Genomic DNA, 13,457 nt, shown 5'->3' on the forward strand with positions numbered 1-13,457 from the left:
CGAACCATGTCTCCTACATTGGCAGGCGGATTCTTAACCACTGTGCCACCAGGGAAGCCCTCAAATTGCCTTTCTTAGATTAACTAAAATCCATTCTAGAGCTTGGCAAGGTTTAAATAAGTAAAATGAAACTATTTTGATGTATGATATGAAACGAAGAGCTTAATTTTTCCCTAATATATTGCTGTTTTTAATTTTCTGATTTCCACCTCTGTCTTTCAGTTTTACAGGAGATTCTAAACTTGCCTCAAGTATGCGCTATGTGGAAACACAATCAATGCAGATAGGGGCATCCTACATGATTCAGTTCAGCTTGGTGATGGGCTGTGGCCAGAAATACACTCCACACATGGACAACCAGGTGAAACTAGAGTATTCAACCAACCATGGCCTCACCTGGCACCTCGTACAAGAGGTAAGTCTATTTTTTCTAAAGTTTGTGATAGGTAGGCTTCACGTTTTAACACAGGAAGCAAAGAATTGCAATTCTAAAGGTTTAGGTTTGGTTGAAAAGGAGCAATGTTATTTGTAACAGAATTGACATCAAATCAGCAGTGGATTACAAGGATGCCACATTCTGCATTATCAGATACTAAAGGGCAATTGAAAATTTTTAAAAATGGGAATAACTTCAGGACTAGATATACTGGGATGGTGTTTTCAACATTATTTTCTCTAGCTCTCTTTTTCTATAAATGTCTCTTTCTTCTTTCCCTATAGCATGTCTTCATCTGTTCTTTTCTAAGTCTCTTCACCTGCAGGTAGACCATATTAAGAATATGGTATCTCTTGTTTTAAAAAATAAAAAAGAAATACATAATTCCAGTTTCTTGGAATAAAATGTACTTCTTTATATATACATACTGGTGATCTGATATTGCAATAAATGCATAAATACGTAGTGAATAGGGTAATTTTACCAAATGCCAATGTTACGCTAACAGGCCAAAAAATGGAACCTAATCCATTTTCTGTTTTTCCATGTGAGAATTGGAAGACATTTAATTCCACTGTGGGATCTCATTTAAATTATTTCCCAAATATTTTAGCTTCACAGAAGGACAAATTATAGATTGCATTCATGTTGCAAATGGTTAAGATTGTAGCATTAGATGTCTCCAAGGTCTTTTTCACTTGTGTTGAGAGAGTAAACGTATTGCCCTGGAGGAAACAGAAGCTGAGTTGAATTTTTGCATGATTCTCTTTTAGGAATGCCTTCCAAGTATGCCGAGTTGTCAGGAATTTACATCAGCAAGTATTTACCATGCCAGTGAGTTCACACAGTGGAGAAGAGTCATAGTGCTTCTTCCCCAGAAAACTTGGTGAGAGACGACATCTTCAGATATGGCTGTCACTTTAACTTTTCTATCTCTTTTAGCATGACGAACATGAAGAAGAATTAAGCACAAGGTGGCAAGACGCATTCTTTTTTTTCAGCATCAAAAGATCTTTCTTTTATACCTAGGATATTTGAAAAATAGAGCCAATGAAAGTTTGGTTTCCAAACTGTCCTGGCTTTTTCTCATCTCCCTTTTGCCTCAACTTTTCTGTTTATGGGAAAATTCAATGAGCCTGTTTCTTTGGGTTTGACATGTAAAAGAGAATGATACAGGAATCTAAAAACTCTTTATGTCAAGACAGTTTGGATTGCAAGGCTGTTTTCTTGGTGCAAAGCCCTTCTTTTTCTTTTAAAAACTTAATATACACTCTTTTTCTCTATTCACATTCTTTCAGTAACAATGGAAATCATCCCGCAGGAAGCAGAAGCCTCAGTAACTAGGGAGAAAGTTAAACATTTGATAATATGAAAGAGAAAAGCACATTTTCCCCAAATATTACATTGTTTCATGTTAGACTGATCACTCTGAGGCCTATGTGAGGAATAGATTGTAGGATATAGAGTGAAGACAGGGAGACCAGTTCGAGGGGGGAGGTCCAGGCATTAGATGTTTAGGTGGCTTGGAGTATGATAGTAACAACGTGGAAAGAGACATCTTTTGCGAAATGTATTTTAATCAAATAGGGCTTGCTGATGGACCAGATGGAGGCTGAGGTAGAAATGGAAGAATCAAAAGCAGTTTCTAAAGTCTGGGCCTGGGAACATTGTTGGATGGTAATACCACTGACTGAGATGGGAGGGATTGGAGGAGTGGATTTAGGGCAGAGAATTAAGAGACATAGTGCTTCTTAGGTTTTCTAATGTGAAGTTTGAGATACTTATCTACTGAAGCAGAAATGTCAAGAAGCCAATTGGACTTACGAATCTGGAGCCCAGAAAAGAGGTTTGGGTTGAAAAGTTAAATACTATGAGTCGTATTTAAGCCCTGGGATAGGACGAGCTTGCCCAGGAAAGAACCTTTGACTAGAAATTAGAAGGGCTGAGTTCTCAGTATATCTCTACTGATTGACTATATGCTTTAGCCATTCACAACCTCTTCAAACGTGACTCCTTATGTGTATGATGAAGAGGTTGAACTAGACAATCTTAAAAGGTCCCTGGCAGTTCTGGAATTCTAAGATTCTGTGATTTGTGTAGCAGAAAAAGCATAAAAGAGACAAAAATTATATTTTTCTGTGGTATCTGCCTTCCAAGACCCCTTTTGTAAAGAAAATTACTAAATCAACCCTTCTCAGACTATTTCATGTAAGTTAGGCTGTACAAAAAAACAGTTGGTTAGATAACTACCTAGAATTATTATTATACCTCCTTTAGTTGAAGATTAAATTACTACATTATAGAAGAATGCCTCCTTGATTATTTTTAAGGATTCATCATTATGTCGGTTGGAATAAAACGCTTGAAATTTGATTTCCACAGATTTTTTTATATCCAACTGTGAGCCATTTCCTGGATACTCTATTAATGCTTTGTATAACAAGTTGCTACTTTTTCTAACATCCTACTTTTTTATATCTACTGCTGGGAATATAATCAAGATTTTTATTTAATTTCAATGATATTCCAAGCATATCTATCAAGATTATAAAAAGCGACACATCAAACAATTGAAATACTGGTCATACTTGGTGCAAAGCTGCTGAGCTTTTTTTATTTAATTTGCCCCCATTATTTTGCCATTAAGTATATTACCCTCATTATTTAAAAAACACTGATTTTTATTCATTGACGTGTGGGGTACAATTTCAAAATTACGACAAGATAATACTGATAGTGTATTTTAGAGATGTCCTTTTGTTCCCAGAAATGTTTTAAGTTATTATTCTTAATTAATATAGTTTAGGCAATATCCAAAAAGTATCATCCTTTATCGAAAAGGCCTTTGCAGGTTATTTTACACTGAGATTGTGTGTTGCGTTATTATTTTCTTAGCTTAAAAGATAGTACCAGTGGGTTGAAAGTTTTAGTATAGTAAGAAAAGGTCCGGTTCTTGTCAATGTTTATTCAGCACCTGAGAGGAAATATATTGATCCTTAAACTCTTTAGTTTTAACACAGAGCCTGGCATGTTGTAGGAGTGCTCATTGAATGTTGGGAAGTTAAATCAATTTCAATTCAGTGTGCCTTGATGAACTAAAGAGATGTTTTATTAGAAACCATCTCTTTTTACAAACTGAAAAAAAAAATCTACTACATCATTCCTCTGACAATTTGCCTTTAAGTACATGTAGGTAAATAGTTGAATTCTGCTTTTCCAGATTTCCTTCAAAGCCCTGTGTAAAGAAAGTAAAAATATTTCTTAAAAACAAACCACCCGATGGGATATTTATTTTAACATTTCTACTGACTAATACGTAAGCTAAACATTATTGTTATAGTATTTCAAAAAAATAGTGTTCAAATGGTTGTTGTCATTGTTTTTAGATCTGTAACGCTTTAAAGCTCTGCTGTAAAGTACAATTTATTCTCTTTGGCATTCTTGATAACTTTATGACATGCATTTCAAACTTTTGCAAATTGCATGTTTTTCCCAAGCATTGGGGCAAGGAAGTACAGTTTAGTGTGAAGCAATATTCCTTTTGGTGAATCTTTCTTCTGCTGTTTTGATTGTCAAGCGCATGCAACTACAAATGGAACGTAGACAAGCAAGTGTGGTCTGCACTGTCAAAGATCTGTTAACTTTAGAAGATAATGCTAGATAGGAAAACTTAGAGTGGAATATTGAATGTGTATACACCTGCTCAAAGAAATTATTTTGTATATGAACTGAACATTTGTTACCCAATGAAAATTAATTTTGTTTTTGTGAGAGACATTTACATAAGAACAGGGCCTAATGAGACCCAAACAGCTGTCAGTTGCTGACTTCATGAACAAACCAACACCTAATGACTGAATGAGTTTCAGAATATTTGGGTAAATGTAATTACAGTCACTCTGAAGGTAGAAAATACAATTTAGTCAGCCTTCATTTACCTTGATTCCTCAGTTACCTATCGAGAGATGACTCAATGGTATTTTATTTCAGTCTAGAAGTTTATAAGAGGAAAAAAATCAAATAAAGAAGAGACTGTCAAGTTTTGTTGCCTTTGAGAATCCATAGTTTGAATTTTAAATGTAGGTCAACTTCATTTCATGATCCACACAGCAGTACTGCTATTTCCAGACTCAATCCAAAGTACACAAGATTTTCCTCCTAAGAATACTTAGTTTTGAGAGAGAGACAGAGGCGGGGAGAAAGAGGAAGGGAGAGAGAGAAAGAGAAAATTGGCAAATTAAATATTTGTATTGAGGGCGATATTTAGCAGTGATGCAGCTGCAAATCAGTGAGATCACACCTTGTGTTCTCACATGTGACCAGCTGGAGATTGCTCACACAACTAATTTTTCTTTTCTCACTAAAAACGAAGCCAATATTCAACTGCTTTTGCTTTCTTTTCTGTTAATTAACATCAGCACATGAAACTGTGGATTGTCACTTTAAATGGAATAATTCACTTTTTAAGCTTTTTATCTTAAGGAAATATCTTTTCAAGAGTTCATAGGTACATGTAAGGATTAATTTACTTATAAAAAGAATTTGGAGAGTGTTTACATGTGACTGTTTAGAAGCATAAATAAACTGAGAAATCTAGGTCAGGTTCTGAAACCCTCCAACCCCATTTTAATGTTTGAAACATCAAAACTTCAAAATAACGTATGCCATGGGTTTCATGTAAGCATGTGACTCTAAAGAAAATAAACTATCACCTCGGTCAACAAACCACCAGAACAATCATTAAATTTTTGAGCTGGAAGGGATCTTAGAAATCAGATTGCCCAATCTATTTATTTGAGAGGTGAGGAACTAGAAGCCCCTGAAGGCTTAAATTTCCCACTAAAGATCACACAGCTGATAAATTGCAGAGCCAGGGTCCTGTGGGACGGGTCGCCTGACTCCTAGCACTTTCTTCACACTGTTACCTACAGAAGTCAGAAACAGGCTGCCCTTTCCTGGCCTTGTCCATCCACTCATTGGCTCATTTTTTAGCAGACTATTTTTGTACACTTACTTTATTCTGTTCCTGTGCAAACTACTGAGACAAAAACATATCCCTGTCCCCAAAGGAGTTCACAGTCTAGATACCTGTGACCCTAGACTTGACTCAGATTGTAATCGATCTTAAAAGAAATATAGTCATCTCTCCTTTAAATGACAGTGGTGCATGCGTCTTAATTTATTTGTTTTCTGTGGGGCTCTAAGATAATGTACCTACTTTTATAGTAGGCTTTTCTACAAAACATTTCTTAATGGGACTGTGAAAATTGTGATGGCTGTTAGATTACAAATATGAACTATTACCATAGAAGAGGTGCATCTGTCTCATTGTATGTACCATGAAGAGCACTGATATCCCGCAAACCTGTGTCTACTGGATGCACCTCAGTGAATCCTGGAATCATCCTACTAGGAATAAAAATGCAACCTATTAGCCACAGATCGTTAGTAAAATAAACAGTAAAGGCTTAGTCTGGATTTTAACAGCCTGTTATGTACTTAAGGAGTATTCAATATGTGGGTAATTGATGCAGTAGACTTTAATGGATCATTCAGAGCCATTAAGATCAAGTGTATCTGTAGATAGTGTACTTGGGGAGGGTTTAATTAATGGAACTGAGCATGCACGTTAATTCTGCAAATTCTTTTTGTTTTCTTTTTTTTTGGCGCTTTGACCAGAGAGAACTAATCATGGATCCCTGAAAGTTCCTAGAGGTGAAAAGTATGACGTGATTTTAAAAGAATTTTTTTATGGTAGTCACTGAATGAAAACCTTCCTGGCATTGCTCTCAAACATCCTCTTCTTTAGACTTTATATGTACTTTAGACGAATCAGGGTCCCAAGTATTTCTCTGTGTGTAATGGACTATTTAAGTTTTTATCTCCACTTAACATCAGCTTGTCCGTGAAATCCAGGCAAGTTAATGTTTCAGAAATAGGAAGCAGGATTTAGCACCCAGATGTTCTTACTTGTAAAATAGTACATTGTAGCCCATCCCCTCAACCCCAAAACAATACCTCCAAACAAAACTTTTGTTTTATATTGAGAGCTAACTGGAAGCCTTCCAATAACTACTGATACGTTTATTTTAAGAAACTGCATTACTCTAAGTTAAACACTGTGCGTTTTCATCTGTGAAAGAGGCAGTTTCTTATAAATTTTTATTTTTAAAAAATATCGTCTTACTTCCTTTCTTTTCCGAGCATCAAATCCCTGTGCAACAACAACAAACATCTGATATTGTGTTTTTCTTTAAAATACAAATTAATTAATCAAATTTAGTCTCAAATTAAGATTGAGGTATATACAAAATAGGCTTTCCTTCATGGTGGATAATTAGCAGCTAAATTCAAGTTCCAGAGAGTTCGTTCTCTGAAGGATTTGGAGCTCTGACATTCTTTGTCTGAACGATCCCGTGTCAGTTAAAATACTGTTTTTGTTACTGTGCCTTGTTTCTAGGTCCAGCGCCACCCGCTTCCGCTGGAGTCAGAGCTATTACACAGCCCAAGACGAGTGGGCGTTAGACAGCATTTACATTGGGCAGCAGTGCCCAAACATGTGCAGTGGGCATGGCTCCTGCGACCACGGCGTGTGCAGGTACGTGTGTCAGGAGGCCTGGTTGACTCTGCTTTTCCGGATGTATGTTTATAGCCCATACCACAGCCGCTGTCATCAGTTATAGGGATCACCTGATAAATAATGAGATCGCCAAAGGAAAACGATCCTCCTTTCTGTCTTTATTTTAGATGTAAAAGATACTGTTGCATTTCAATAAGTATAAAGCCATAGATTGTAAACCTTAAAATGTAACCGCCTGGGTTTAAATTTCAGAGTTTATCAATTAGCCCCAGAGTCCTCTTTGTTAGTTAACAGAGCCTTGCTATTGCTTCCCCCTTCCTTCCCTTGATAGTCTTAAAGCCCTAGTCAAACAGCTGCTACACGCTTTCCTACAGCACTTCGCCAGAAGCTCAAGGTTGTGTACAGTGGGAGATGGTGATTATCGCTAATGAGGATGAGATAGGAACACACTTGAATACTTAAAGGCTCTAAAAGAGACATAATCTAATCAGAAAGAGGAACTATAAAACACGGCCACAATTAAATGTTGGGTGAGCAGACAAACATTTATATGTGACCTTTTAAGCCTACGGGAAGATCTCACGATCCTTCCCCTCCCCCATCACACGTGTGCACACACACCTGTATACTTCATTATTACTTGATGCCTCATCTCTACTATTACAGCACTATTTGTTTTAAGAACGGATTCTATACCTTTTTTCCCCCTTGTGAAAAACTGAAGGTTGTTACCACCATATCCAAAGATTACACTGTAGAGAAAAGTCTAGTGCAGATGCTAATACCCAAACAAAAGTGAGATATAGGAAATGTTGCAGGTCAGATGGCTGTGGCATTCACACAGGAGTCCATCACTTGTTCACTCGGCCCTCCTCTCTCATAGGTGTGACCAGGGATACCAAGGCACTGAGTGCCACCCAGAAGCTGCCCTTCCTTCCACGATCATGTCGGACTTTGAGAACCCGAATGCTTGGGAGTCTGACTGGCAAGAAGTTATTGGGGGAGAAGTTGTAAAACCAGAAGAAGGGTGTGGAGTCATCTCTTCTGGATCATCTCTGTATTTCAGCAAGGTATGACTAAGAGCCGGGAGTAAGTGATCAGGACAGTGGCTATTTCAATATGTGATGTTGGAGCCGTCTGAACTCAGAAGGTACAAATATGACGCAGTTTTATTTTTCCCTACATTCCCTGCTTTTGACTGGACTTTGTCAAATTTCTATGCCTTAACTCCATTTGGGAAACTCATAGTTTTATGCTTGTCTTTGCTTACTACAAATCCAGATAGGCCGGTTTAAAATTCCTGCCCTTCTTGGACCTGATTTAAAGCTCATTGCTTTTCTTTCCTCCAGTGCCAGCCAGGCTTGTGTCTTGGGGGGCTTTGAGTGGGGCAGGGTCTTGGCCCCTTCTCATACCAGGCTTTGGAGGGTGTGTGAGCACGCGGGCCTGGGGGTGACGACATGAGTGGTGGTGGAGGTGGTGGAGCTTAGAAGTTAACAACAGCAACTCTGGAGCCAGACTGCCTGTTTCAGTCTGAATCTGCCACTTCCTAGCTGTGTGACTTGGAACAAATACCTTAACCTCTCTGTGACTTGGCTTCCTCATTTGTAAAAGAGTATCTACCTCATTAGGGTTATTATGCAGGTTAAATGAGTTAGTAAATCATGTAGAACAGTACCTAACATGTAGAAAACATTTCTAGAAATGTTTATTAAATTTGTCAATCCATTAATCCCAAGAATATGATTGGAGGAAGGAGGAATAAAGGTGAGGGTAGGGGTGTGCAAAGCCATTCCTAGGGTACTGACCAGCTCTCCATCAAGAGCAGACATCTCGGGTCCTATTTCAGCTCAGTTCGGTGGCTGCTGGTGGCATCAGCTGATGTGGGACCATCCTAGTCAACTTGGGCTACTATAACAAAATACCATAAAGTGGGTAGCTTCAACAGCAAACGTTTTTTTCTCACAGTTCTGAAAGCTGGAAAGTCCAAGATCAAGGCACTAGCAGATTCAATGTCTAGTGAGGGCCTGCTTCCACATTTGCAGGACGGCCATCTTTGCATTGTATCCTCACATGGTGGAGAGAGAGAGCAGAGAGGGAAAAAGCAGGCCTTCTCCTGTCTCTTCTTATAAGGGCACTAATCCCATCATGAGGACTCCACCTTCATAATTTAATTACCTGCCAAAGGCCCCACCTCCTAATACCATCCCTTTAAGGGTTAGCCTTTCAACATATGAATTTGGGGGCACCCCATAACAGGGACTCTGAGTAGAAGGTTTTCTTGCAGGGTTCAGCTTTCCCAGTGGAAGCAGACAGATCAGTACATGCCAACTAGGGACTGAGGTGCCAGCCGGAATCCCTAAGGCTGATTCTCTTGGAACACTCCTAACCCGTGTTGCTTGGTGAGGGATGCGGCTGAGAGAACCACCTCCCTCTCCTCCCTTGCTACAGTCCAGACAGGACATTCTTTTCTTCCTCCCTCCTCCAGTTCATCTCTTCATCTAGTTTTCGAAAGGACTGCAGAGGGGAGCAGGTCCAGCTCTCCAACCTGAGCAATGTGTTCAACCCCAATTATTGGCAGCTCTCTTTAGAATGTGGGGTGACCAGCACCACTTCTTTCCAGCAGGGACTATAGCCACCAATTCTAGGACAACTGAAAATGTCCCATTCCACGTCACATAGCAAGTACACAAAGGTGGGTGATATACCATAGGGCTGATGTGTTGCAGAACCTGTTTGGGCAGAAATCCAAAACAAGTTAATGTATGCAAAGACAAAAATAGGTACAGCTTTTGTTTTGATGCAGGTGCAGAACAAAGAGTCAGAAAATGTAAATGAGATAGAAAATGTAAACAAGAAAATGTAAATAACAAAATAAACAAGATGGAAAATGACAGAAAATCAGGGATGGATTCCATTTAATGATATTTCTTATCCATTGACATCTAAGATCCCCATGTCATTAGTCTTAGAGATAATAGTCAATAAGTGACCACTATTCATTGCATAGATCTGGGTACACTGTATAATCGTGCAAAAATGAAAAGATTGTGGCTCCCATAACCATCAATTTTAAAACAAGATTATGAATCCTTAACCAATATTTACCCAAACACCCCAGTAAACATGTGTGCGTACACACAGATATTTTAAACATATAAAGGTTACATATCAATATTTCTAACACTTAATTCAAGATTATGTCTTGAGTCAAGCTACCTGGCTTTATACCTGGGCTCCAAAACTAATTAATTGGTTCACCTTGCAGAGTTATAACATCTTTCTGTGTCACAGTTTTCTCGACTGTAAAGTAGGATGTTGGGAGTGAGTTAATGCAGGTAAAGAATAAAGGATAGTGTTGGGCATATAGAAATAGCCTTATAAGTATTAGCTATCATAATTACATTTTATGAAAATAAATTTCAAACTGGTATCATTGAATATTTCCATATGTACGCCCTGCCACTAACAAAATCAGCATTTCAAAAATAAAATCATTCTCTTCCTCTCTGAAACCAGCTTTCTCCCTAAATTTTTGTCAAAATATCTAAGGATCATATTTTTACTTTTTTCTCTTGTTATCAGTCAGATCTGTTTTGAATTCTAAGTGAGAGAAACTAGCTTAAGCAAAAAAGAAGGAAATTTGGTTCTTGAAATCAAAACAGTGAGGGCTTAGATGAAACTTGACTCCGAGATACTTGGAGCTGGAAACTCAAATGCCCACAGAACTCTCTCCTTAAGAGGAGACTCTATTTTCAGGTCAGCTGTCATTGTGAGTGTGAAACCATGGCCACAGAGCTCTGTAAGCAACTCCATAGGAAAATGTGGGAAAGGTTTCTGATTGGCCAGTCACGTGTCCGGGGAATGGCGTAATATGATTGGCATGGCCAGAGTTATGTACTCACTCCTTTGGCAGAGAGGTGGGATACACAGTTTGGCCCCCGCTACCAGCCAGCATAATTGAAGTAAAGAAGGGGTAATAACCCAAAGGAAGGGTTCCTTAGACCTTTGCAAACCACCCTAGATTAATTTCTCTAAAAACATGCTTCTATCCTGTCACTCTTCCATCACCAGTGTTAGGATAGTCTCCAATACTGCTGCCCTAACTACAGAACTTATTTTCTTTTCCCAAACATGAGTCCTCTGCTCCAAACAGGAAGCTCTCCTCATCATCCCAGATTTTGCCAATTTCCCTCTTTGCTTAGCCTCCACTGCTTTCCGTTATGCCTTCCACGGCCTCTCACATCCATATAAACCTTGCAGTGTTTTGCCCAAATCCTGCTGCTTCTGACATCGAAAGCTTGGCCTCTGTATACAAGTGCCAAATCGAATCTCAGAGACAGAATTTTGGATGAAGTAGAAAAGAATAGCTTTATTGCTTTGCCAGGCAAAGGGGGACACAGTGGGCTCCTGCCCTGAAAAACTGTTTCCCACCCCAGGAGGATTTGGTGAGGAGTTTTATAGCAATAGTTCCAGGGTGGAGTTGCTGATAAGATTAAGGTGTGTGCAGGGCCTGCACTCTTTTAATCTCATCTCAGGTGATCTCTTGATAGGCTTCTCTGGTTCCTTTAATCTGGCCTCAGGTGGTCTTCTCTGGTATGAAGAATGCTGACATCTGCCACTTGTTGGGTTTTAGTTCTATAAAGAGCTCAAAAGATATTGTTAATGTGTATCCCTTGAGGCAGAACCACAACCCTGCCCCAAGGCTGCATTATTGTTTCTTGGCTGTTCCTCCCTTGTCTCTGCATACCCTCCCTTCCCTGACTGACAACTGTTTGAATCTGCCCTTTGGGACTCAGGGAAGGTCATAGAGGCTGGAGTCTATTCCCTACAAACAAGGAATGGGGGACACGGAAAGGCTTTTGTGCCCAGAAGCCCCACAGGGTCCTGCTCGGTTTCACTTCCATGGGGCTTTCTGGGACTAGGGCAGAGTACACTGATCTTTCCTTTCTTTGACTGCCCCGCTCATTGTGTTCCCTACATATATAGATCATATTTTTATTTTTATTCTCACAGTACCCAGCAAAATGCACAGTCTTACTGACCGAGCCAAACTTCTAGATAAGATGTTCAACTCAGAAATGCATGCCTTGCGTTAGGCATTTACATATCAATAAATACCCTTGAGACTGAATAGATTGGAGCATTGATAATTAATCATATGACCAAATGGGATTTAACAAGGGATAGAACTTGGTCTGCAGCCCTAAGTTGTCATTACTCTCCCTGCACGTATCCGTGAACTCTCCTTTCAAGTTTGTTTTTATAACACGTGGTATTGAGCTTGGTATAACTGGCAACCGGTAATTATTTGTTGAAGAAAGAAATCAATGAATGAATGAAAGAAAATTGGAAAACAACAGAAAGTTATAAAGAAATGGTTATTTTCAAATAAATATAGTAGACTCTTTTTCTAGTGGCATTTTGATTAAAGAAGATTTTAATGGAAGTCAAAAGGTAAAGTTTTTATAAAGCATTTTAGAGGTTTTGTTATAAAGGCTCTAGATTCTGTAGGCATTACCTTTAAATTCTGTATTATTTTATCTAAACACTGAAGACATTTTAACCTAGAATGTTGGGGGAAATTGGAGGGTATTTTCCACACTCCAGGAATGAGGAGGTCCTTAATCTATTACTCCAACACACGTATATGCACATTCCATGTATATATATATCTACACATACACATAAATACATTGATCATAGTATAGTAGAAAAACTGCAAACCGTGTGTTAACATCTGATTCTAAATTCTGACAAAATAGTTTGCCCTGAGCCATTTCCTTTTTCTCTCTTTTCCCCCTTTAAAACAATGTTCAGCATTTCAGGTCACCAAACAAAAGAAAATGACTTGTACTACTCTCTAGGAAAAAACATTTTCAGTGCCAAACCAAGCATTTGTGTGATATTTTTCACCATTTAAAAAAATCCCACAGGGCTTCCCTGGTGGCACAGTGGTTGAGAATCTGCCTGCCAATGCAGGGGACACGGGTTCGAGCCCTGGTCTGGGAAGATCCCACATGCCACGGAGCAACTAAGCCCGTGAGCCACAACTACTGAGCCTGCGCGTCTGGAGCCTGTGCTCCGCAACAACAGAGCCCGCGATAGTGAGAGGCCCGCGCACCGCAATGAAGAGTGGCCCCCGCTCGCCGCAACTAGAGAAAGCCCTCGCACAGAAACGAAGACCCAACACAGCAAAAATAAATAAATAAATAAATTTATAAAAAAGTTCCTACCAAAATTCTTAAAAAAAAAAAAAAAATCCCACAAAACACTCTCAAAATCTCTATAGAGCAACACCATAGTCTCCTGGAAAAACAACACTGTTCTGTGAATTTCACAATTGACCAATCATTCCAACCACTTAATTGTGATAATTGGATTTTTATCATTCTCCTCACCTTAGATCTTTATCCTTCTGGCTGTTTTCCACATGCCAGGGTT

General features: G+C 38.9%; 1 protein-coding gene across 3 annotated transcripts in view; it reads left to right on the plus strand.

Annotated features, from left to right (window-relative positions):
- The window catches only part of RELN (reelin), a 528,909-nt gene that overhangs the window by 405,075 nt on the left and 110,377 nt on the right, over positions 1-13,457 (plus strand). For all 3 annotated transcript variants that reach the window (XM_082473379.1, XM_082473378.1, XM_082473380.1), the window contains exons 21-24: positions 223-415; positions 1,210-1,322; positions 6,897-7,034; positions 7,900-8,086. In XM_082473379.1, the coding sequence (XP_082329505.1) occupies positions 223-415; positions 1,210-1,322; positions 6,897-7,034; positions 7,900-8,086 (631 nt within the window). The remainder of the gene's footprint in view (positions 1-222; positions 416-1,209; positions 1,323-6,896; positions 7,035-7,899; positions 8,087-13,457) is intronic.

The sequence above is a fragment of the Balaenoptera physalus genome, assembly GCF_965194825.1.
Source record: "Balaenoptera physalus genome assembly, chromosome: 8".
Taxonomy (NCBI): Eukaryota; Metazoa; Chordata; class Mammalia; order Artiodactyla; family Balaenopteridae; genus Balaenoptera; species Balaenoptera physalus.